Raw genomic sequence first — 10,072 nt, forward strand, 5'->3', positions numbered from 1 at the left:
ACACACACACACACACACACACACACACACACACACACACACACACACCACCTATATGTGCCTGCTAGCTGGCCTACCTTCCCTCACTTTTATTCTGCTATGTATGCACAGAAAACCATTCTTTGCCTTTTCTGACACTCCCAAACTGCCCAATTCAAATACTTTGAGTCTTGTGGTCAAAATTAATATCACCCTTTGAGACACCATAGTTCTTTTATGTTATTCCAATGACATTTATTTTAAATAACTATTTGCATCCCTAATGGCCTATACAGGTTACTCAGGAACAGGTTGTATATCTTATTCATCTCCCATTCTGCATAGTGTTTAATACAAATCATTCAACAAAAGCTTATTGAACTGAATGATATATAGTAATATCCACATAAAACTGTTCTGGATATTAAATCAAAATAATATGAAACAAAATAATTTTAATGAGTTTGCCAATAAGTTTATTCCACTCATCCTAATATGAATTTCAAACTTCCTTCTGCCAATCTTTTAACATCTTTAGTGGGAAAGAATGATAGATTTGTATTGTTTCTTTTGCTTGTAATCATCTAAGTAAGCCAAAAGCCACATGATGAAAGGGTAATTTCTATACTCTAATTTTATTTTATATTTTGAGAGTTACCAACCAGCACATTTTTAAATTTTTAACTTTATTTCTATTGGTGACACTATTACAGGTGTCCTCATCCCACACCCCCCTTTGCCCACCTCCACCCAGCCCCCACTCCCTCCTCCCTCTGGCCATCACCACATTGTTGTCAGTGTCTATGGGTTATAGTTCTTTGGCTACAATTTAATTTTAATTCAGAAATTTCTCTTGTGTTTTTTATGTTCGTTTCTCTTGAACTTCTTTTGTTGTAGTAGCCTTTTCAGGTGGCTGACCTTCCCACAGTGATTGCCTTTTCTTTCTTGTTTTCATTTTATTTTTAGAAACTTCCTTCTACCCCAATTCATCAATCATGAGGTGTGGGCTTCACTAACCTTAGGAACATTGCTGAGCAAAGCCAGGTCACTCTGGATCCCGTCCCCAGGAATTTATCACTGGGATGAGGTGATAACATCTTTAGTGGGAAAGAATGATAGATTTGTATTGTTTCTTTTGCTTGTAATCATCTAAGTAAGCCAAAAGCCACATGATGAAAGGGTAATTTCTATACTCTAATTTTATTTTATATTTTGAGAGTTACCAACCAGCACATTTTTAAATTTTTAACTTTATTTCTATTGGTGACACTATTACAGGTGTCCTCATCCCACACCCCCCTTTGCCCACCTCCACCCAGCCCCCACTCCCTCCTCCCTCTGGCCATCACCACATTGTTGTCAGTGTCTATGGGTTATAGTTCTTTGGCTACAATTTAATTTTAATTCAGAAATTTCTCTTGTGTTTTTTATGTTCGTTTCTCTTGAACTTCTTTTGTTGTAGTAGCCTTTTCAGGTGGCTGACCTTCCCACAGTGATTGCCTTTTCTTTCTTGTTTTCATTTTATTTTTAGAAACTTCCTTCTACCCCAATTCATCAATCATGAGGTGTGGGCTTCACTAACCTTAGGAACATTGCTGAGCAAAGCCGGGTCACTCTGGATCCCGTCCCCAGGAATTTATCACTGGGATGAGGTGACCCCAGCGCACTCCAGCCTTGCCTCCTGGGCAGACTTATCACTCAGTACTCTTCATAAATTAAAATCTGCTATAAATTTACACTGTGTATTAGTAAAGCTACATAGAAGTAAAGCCAGAAAAATTGAGGGTATGATTATCGATAGTAGCATCAACCCTCCTTCTCAGTCCCACCTCCCCATGGGAAAAATAATCTTGTCTCAAAATAATTTGGTTACCAAATTCAAAAAGTTGAAAAACATTTTACTAATCTTCTGTCCATTAACTTCAGAAGTAGCAAGTTTCTACTGTCCTGAGCACAAACCTAAGCACCTTTCTTATTTCAGACAATGGATTTAAGCGTCTGGCTTCTTTAAATTCATCTAAAACCAGCAGTTAAGTGCTTAGTGTTGACCTAACCAGCAGGGGTCAGAGTCAGAACAAAAACCACCTAATGAAGGATTCCAGGGAAAGACATCCAACATTTAAGTCAGCGAAAGTCCATTGCCTGCCAAGTTGCAGAAATGATGTGTAAATAGCAGACATGTCAACGAAGATATCAAAAAGCAACTGTTAATTGTTAATGTCTAAAAAATGTTCTAAAGAGAAAATACTGATATCGTAATAAAAATATCACAATAAAGAAAAAAAAAATCAAACTTATCACTGTGAAGCTGGCTGCTGCAGAGGTTATGAAACACTTAAACAGCTTTAGATATTACAAGTAGCTTCCTAAATTTGGATTAAGAACAAATTCAGGTTATTTTGTTTCCTTAAAGTGTGATTTTTTTTAATGGCAAAATTATATTCTGAAAATGACTTACTTGTTACATCAGTCTTAATTCCTGCGATCTTCAACAGTGGTTCCACCTTCTCATAATATATCTGTGTAGCTTCCTTTTTGTGGCTTTGGGGGTTAAGGAATATTTTTAATGACTTTGGTCTGTTTGAAAAACCTAAGAAGCAAGCATAAAGATAATGTTACACAGTCTCTGTCAGCATTTTTTTATTCCCTTTAAAACCACAGACTAAGTCCAATTAGGATGTTATAGACCTATCTGAATAGTATTTGCTAATTTTATTTGAAATTCTTACAATAGTTTTCCTAAATATGGCATTAGTTTAAGACATTTACACTTCTTAGCAGTGAACATGGGAATATCCCTCTTAAAAAATAAATCATGAGTTATAACAAAGCATTTCATGTATGAAGGAATATGTGAATAAAAGAAACATTGTGATTATCAGGCAAGGTTTTTATATATTTACCAAATCACAAATGATATATCCAATGTTCCTTTAGCATGTGTTTCTGGGGAGAAAAGTGATGGACTGTAACAAATAGAAAAGCCTATTTCCTCTCCTTGGATAAATATGCTCATCATTGGAACTGGGCATTCTGGGGACCTCAGGGCTACCCAGGCCAGACCTGCGGGGTGAGGGAGAGCATGCAGGGCCGGGTCAGGGCCTGCAGCCAGAGCAATGCATGCTGGGGGCTAAAATCTGGGTTTGGGTCATAGTTCAAGCCTGAGAAGGGGCCAGGGGAGAAAGGACTCTCCCCCGGGGAACTGGGAAAGCAGCCCCTCTCGGCGGGATCCGATGATAGTGCTGCCTCACAGTTGGGGCTGAGATTTGATACTACAATTTTCTGGGCTTGCAAGATGTTTATCACTTAGAACTCAGTTGGAGCAGGTGCAAAGCAAATTTTCTGTTGTTAGGAAGGGGGCAGGAGGGACACAGGAGCCAAAGAAAGCTGCTGACCGGCTCATGGTAAGCTGCTCTCACACGGCCCCAGGTCAAGGTTTAAAAAGCCGCTACTAACATCCGTTTTTAATAAAACCATTACAAAAGCCAAATGAAAAATGTTCACTACACCAAAGTCAGGTTTTGTGCCTCATTTAGAGACAATATCTCGTTTCCCATCATATCTGACACAACTGAACCTTTCAACAGCACATATCGTTTTGAACTCAGGGGGAGTTTGGGATGAGGAAGTGCTAGGACCATGCTGAACCCCTTATGTGCTCTGTAATGGCCCCTGGATCCCTCTTTCAGTAAGAGGCCTCTGTCTGTCTCCTAGCTCCCCAGTCCTGAAACCTCAAAGCCATGTGCAATTCCCTCCTTCTCTTTCAATCCCTCCATTCAAATGGGTACCCAGGTTCAGGAGGCGGTGACTACTTCCTCCCATTCCTTCTCCCCTCCTGGCTGTTGCCTCTGGCTCAGTGCTCTCCAGGCCACACGGGGGCACTTTAATGTTCTCCTTCCATCCCAGCTGGACCAGCCCTGCAATTTTCAAAAGCTGCCATGGCTCATGGCTGTAGACAGAGTGAGCCCAAAGCCCTTAACATGACATTCAGAGCACGTCCCCCCAACCCCCCGCCCAACAAACTCCTACCCCATGTCTGCCCTTCTTCTCTCACACATACTGAGACACATTTATTGAGCATTTGTGCTGAGTGCTAGGTAGAAGGCAGAGCAATTAAGATATGGTTCATGCTTTAAAGGAAGATGTACCCACCAATAGAAGTAGGGCAAGACAGAATGGACTTGTTAGCAGAGTTGCAAGGTGTCACGGGAGTGTCTGAGAGGAGGGTGGTTAATTCCTAGTAGGGACCTGGAAAAGGCTCCCTGGAGAAGGAGTATTCAAGTATGGTTTGGGGCTCATGCTGCTTTCACTACTTAAAATTCCCTCCTTCCTTACACCTCACCCTATCCCTTAGCAAAAAGCAGAGGTGGGGGGATGGAGGAAAATCTGAGCAGTGCAACCAGCCTGGCCAGTGCACAATGCTGAGGTGCCTGCAGGAGTTTTTCTGTTCCGTTTCAGCTTCCCCATCATGCCCTGGGCCCACGCGCTTGTCAAATAGCAGGTATTCCAGGCCCCCCTTATTCAGACGGTTTTTCCTTTCCACTCCACCGTATCACCCTTTCTCTCAACATTCTACCGCTTTTCCAAAGCTCACTTCAAATACCACTTTCTCGCCTTTCCCATTCACCAACAGAATTCACCTATCTGGCTTCTCGCTTAATACAGAAAACTCTGATGAAATAGCCACTATCTCATCTCAGGATTCTCATTAGCCAAACCTGAACAATACAAAATGGAATAAAGACAGTAATATATCATCCTAAAGGGGAGAAAGGAAACTGTCTTATAGTAGAATGACAACTAATAAATATGGGAGAACTTAGAGAGTTAGAAAAAATCTCTATGTTCAACCATCGTAACGATGGATTCAGGCGAGAATTAGCAATGGAAGTTAAAACCATCAGAGACAGTCAGTTGGGGAATAAAATATTTACTTATTCTTAAAACTCTGTCCCTCCTTATTATTCTCGTCACCAAGGGTAAAATGTCTCCATTTACAGTTAACAACACCCTTTATGGAACAAACGACACATATGCCTCATGACATGCAACACAGCACGGAGGACACACAACCACTTCTGTGGTACTTCTTCCCAAAGTGCATAATGTGGGTCGAACACGATGGAACATTCAGACAACACAAACCGAGGAGCATTCTTAAAATAACTGCCTTAAACTCTTAAAAAAAATGTTGCCCGGCTGGTGTAGGTCAGTGGATTGAGCATCCTCCTATGCAACAAGAGGTCACTGGATTCTGGCTCAAACCCCAGTAGGGGGCACACAGAAAGCAGCCAATCAATGTTTCTCTCTCATCCACGCTTCTATCTCTCCCTCTCCCTTCCTCTCTCTCTAAAATCCATAAAGACATGTTTTTTTTTTTAAATGCCAAGGCAAAGAAAGGCAGAGGACCTATTCCCATGAAGGAGGTTAAAGAGATAACAAGTAAATATAAATCATTTGGATGACAAATGATTCCAAATCAGGTATAAAAAGAAAAAAAAAATGCCCTAAAGGACAGAACTGCTGTCCTTTAACCAGGGGGGACTAGACACATAAATCCAGGGCTCACTTTTATTGAAAACACGACAAGGACAAGAAACTCGTTCTGAAGCCCCGAGTCTGAGTGTCAGATTAAATATCGAAATTAAGTTTGCCTCACCTGGTAAATGTATCAAAGGACTCTGCTTCGTTTCTCAGGCAGGGGCAGTCCCAGTACAGAAGGTATCTAGGCACCAAATGACAGTCCCCAGATGTTATCATGAAAAGCAACCTGTGTCTCTCCCTCTTCCTACATCAGGACCGTGGGAGAATGGAAGTTTGTGAAAGTGAGAAACAGTTGGTTGGGGCTTGTGAGGATAAGCTCATTGTTCCTGAAAGCTTGTAGCCTTTGAACATATATGCATAAAAGTGCACAAAAAATGTCCCATCCAACCTTTGTGAAATAACCCCCTAAATAAGGCAGGAAAGAGGATAAAATTATTGTTTCAAGATTTTCCAAGAAGATTTAAGCAAAATAATTTAATTCTTAAGCCTCCGTTAACAATAGCAATAAAAACTAAATACATTCATAAGAATATTCCATTCTTCAGGTATTCTGGTAAATTGAGGTATTTTAAACACAAATAAACAAAGCTAATTTTTCACCAGAGACTGAATTCATTTTCTCATTTCTCTTCCTTTTGGGTACACTTAATATGATGATTAGGAAGCTACAGTCTAAGTGTATATAAAGCAGGTGGAAATTTGATACCAATTTAGAGATCAGGCAGGGATTTCTATGAATAAAGCAGAATTTTGAAACATGTTCTTAATTAGATGGAATAGAGAGATATCATTTAAAAGTCTACAACCTTCTGTCCTCCCATGCTTCCTCCTCTATTCTGTTCAGGTCCTGGAACTCACTATGTTCCCTCTACCACAGTGCCTTTGCACCTGCCCTCCCCTTTCTCTGCCCACCTACACTTTCTGCCACCAAAGCCACTTTGTCCAATTCACCTCTACTCTTTGTTTTGACTCACCTTTGTCACTTCCTTGGGAAATCCCACATGGCCTCCTTGGCTATGCGACTTTGGCTGGGTTATTTCCCCCCATTTGTTCTTACAGGTTTGTACACACCCCAATCTTGATACCTACAATGTTGTAATTTTATATCTATTTATTAGTTGTTCTCCCATACTGGACTGGAAACTCTCTGGGGTTTTTCTCCATATTCTGTCCCCTTAGTGAAGGGTATACAGTAGATGGCCAAATATTTGATGACTGAATAAAAGGGTAGTGTTACCCTCAGGCCATATAGAGCACAATAATATCCATTCATTATTCACACACAAAACTGCATGCCTGTCATTTGCCAGGCAGGGTACTAGAAGCTGAGGCTCTGTCAGTGAATGAAGTAAACCTCTGCCCTCACGAAGCTTCGTGCCAATGAGGGGACACAGAAATGAACAAGAGAATTCCGAGTATGTCAAGTGGTAATAAGTCCTAAGGATAAAAATGAAGCCCTGGCTGGTTTGGCTCAGTGGATGGAGTGTCGGCCTGCGGACTGAAGGGTCCCAGGTTCGGTTCCGGTTAGGAGCATGTGCCTTGCTTGCGGGCACATCCCCAGTGGGGAGTCTGCAGGAGGCAGCTGATCGATGTTTCTCTTCCATTGATGTTTCTGGCTCTCTGTCCCTCTCCCTTCCTCTCTGTAAAAAATCAATAAAATATATATAGAAAAAAAATGAAGCACTCTAATGGGAAAGAGTGAAGGCAAAGGCAGGAGAAGTGACTTGCTGGCCAGGACAATCAGATCACCCAGAACCTTGTGGGTGTTGTGACTGTAGCTCATGTTCTGAGTGAGGGAAGCATGGAGAATTCTGAGCAGTGCAGCAACATGCCCTGGCGTGTTAGAAGGATCACTCCAGCTGCTGTGTGGGAAGTAGACACAGTGAGGGAAAATACTGACAAAGTAAGAACAGTTGAAATATTCCAGGTGGGAAATGATTGTGATTGGACTAGAGTGAAGTGGAAACTAAAAAAAAAGTTAGATTTCAGATATATTTTGGAGGGAGAGATGACAGGACTTGTGTACTTTTTGGATATGGTATGTGTAAGAGAACAGTCAAAGAGTAGTCAAATGTGTGGCTGGATAAAAAGAAAGTGAGGACGTAAGAAGGGTAAGGACTAGTGAAAAACTTGTAGAGTCAATAAATTGTGGTCTTAGTGAAACTGAAGGATTTTAGGAGTTGGGAGAGTAGAACAGGTGAGCTAGGAAGACAGACGGCAGTAGCCACGTAGAAGGTAGGATGCTTGAAATTGAGACAATGAGTTATAGCTAATCAGTAAGATTTGATGAGCTCCCATATTCATCAGAATTACCTGAAGGGCTTCTTAAATACAGATTTCTGGGTCCCAACCCCAGAGTTTTGGACTCAGTCACCTGGGGTGGGGTCTGAGATGTCACCTTTATAACAAGTTCCCAGATGATGCTGTTGATGTTGGTCTGGGTACCACACTCTGAGAACCACTGATGGAGAAATATGATTATGGGAGGAAGTGGGTAAAGTGAAGCAAGCGCAGGTCAAGATCTTTGAAGAAGAGGCCAAAAACTGGGAGAACTTCTACAAAACACACAGAGTTATGACAGCAAGACTGTTAGAAGGAGCGAGGTGAGGTGGGAACTAAATCTTCAGAACTGGGAGAAGGACACAGTAGTTTGCACAAGACTACAAGTAGAGGAGCTGGCGGTGGCTGATGGATGGAGCTTTAATGATGATGATTTTAAAAAGAATACAGAGAAAATGGTCCCAAAATAGCAGTGAGATGCAAGGAAGACATGAAAACACCGACAAACATATAACACTAGGACCAGTTGTATGAAACCCATGGCAAAGAAAACAGCCACCACTTGAGAGGACTGTCTACTTGACAAGTAATCCAATCTCTTTCCTAAGTCAATGTCAAAATGAAAAAGATGATGCAGAGGGAAATGTTTAGTTTAAATACATTCAATGAATGAGCCCTGGTTGGACACTTAACTGGTACAAATCAGCTATAAAATACATTTTGGAAAACATGAGGAAAATTTCAATAGGGACCAAACAGCTTGTTTATAATGATATTTGGTTATTTGTGAAATGACTATTTTTAAAGATGCATACTGAACTATTTCTGGCAGAAATGTCATGATGTCTACAATTTATTTTAAAACACATTGACAGAATAAAATGTTTGAAGCAAATATGGAAAAATGTTAAGAACTGTAGAATCTAGGTGGTAGGAATATAGGTGCCAATTGTAATGTTGTTTTTATATTTTCTATGTTTGACATATTTTAATAATATACTAAAATATATATTGGTATCATCCTTGACTTTTTCTCTCAATATGGCCCATAGCCACTAAGTCAATAAACCCAGCCAGTTCTAACTTCAAAACAAGTCCAAAGTCTGACCTCTTCACACCACCTCTCCTGCTCCTTTCCTGATTTGTCACCACGTCTCACCTGGATTATACCAATTTCCACTTAACTGGTCTCCTACTTCAATCTTCTCTCCCACTCATAGAGTCTATTCTCCACTTGACAGCCAGAATATCTGTTTTAAAAGTGAGTTATATCATGTTGCTCCTTTGCTTAAAATGTCCAAATGCCCCCACCCCCATTTTCCCAAAAATAAAAGTTAAAAATGATACAAAGCTTGCAAGACCCCTCATGTTCTATGCCCAGTCACCTCTGTGACTTCACTTCCCATTACTCTGCTCCCTGCTGACTTGACTCTGTGCAGGACTTTCTTGCTCAAGCTTCAGCACTTACTGTTCCCTCTGCTGGAATCCATTTCCTTAGACATCTATATGGCTCCCTCCCCCACTGCTTTCAGTTCTCTTCTAAAACATCACAGCCAAGGAAGCCTTCCTTGATCGGCTCTGTTTAACAGCAAATACTCCCATCCCATTGCCTGGTGGTACCTATCATTTCACATCATGGAAAATATAGTTGATATTTTTCTTATAGCCGAAATGTTTGTGTCCCCTCAAAATTTATATGTTGACATCCTAATCCCCAACGTGAGGTATTAGGAGGTGGGGGCTTTGGGAGGTGATTAAATGATGAGGGTAGAGCTGTTATGAATGGGATTAGTGCTCTTATAAAAGAGACCCCAGAGAGCGCTCTACCTCTCTTTTTGCCATTAGAAGACACAAAAAGAGGCCTCTCCCCAGAACCTGACCATGCTGACACCCTGTGCTCAGACGTCCAGCCCCCAGGACTATGAGAAATAAATTTCTGTTATTTATAAGCCAACCAGTCTATGGTACTTTGTTATAGCAGCTCAAACAGCCTAGGACACCCCACTACCACGGGAATTTAAGCTACTTGAGGTCAAAGACTTTATGGTTCTGCTCTCTGCTATCTTACTAGTTCCTAGAATAGTATCTGGCACACAATAGCTACCATATATGCGTGTGTGCATTAGTGTGTGTGTGCGTATGTATGTATGTATATATATATATATATATATATACCTACTTGAGGAAGACTTTATGGTTCTGCTCTCTGCTATCTTACTAGTTCCTAGAATAGTATCTGGCACACAATAGCTACCATATATGTGTTGTG

General features: G+C 40.9%; 1 protein-coding gene across 1 annotated transcript in view; it reads right to left on the bottom strand.

Annotated features, from left to right (window-relative positions):
- CERKL (ceramide kinase-like) overlaps nt 1-10,072 on the bottom strand; it is a 100,741-nt gene that overhangs the window by 31,626 nt on the left and 59,043 nt on the right. Inside the window, exon 3 of the mRNA XM_014547160.1 lies at nt 2,438-2,569. Coding sequence (XP_014402646.1) covers nt 2,438-2,569 — 132 coding nt within the window. The remainder of the gene's footprint in view (nt 1-2,437; nt 2,570-10,072) is intronic.

The sequence above is a fragment of the Myotis brandtii genome, unplaced genomic scaffold, assembly GCF_000412655.1.
Source record: "Myotis brandtii unplaced genomic scaffold, ASM41265v1 scaffold112, whole genome shotgun sequence".
NCBI classification, from domain to species: domain Eukaryota; kingdom Metazoa; phylum Chordata; class Mammalia; order Chiroptera; family Vespertilionidae; genus Myotis; species Myotis brandtii.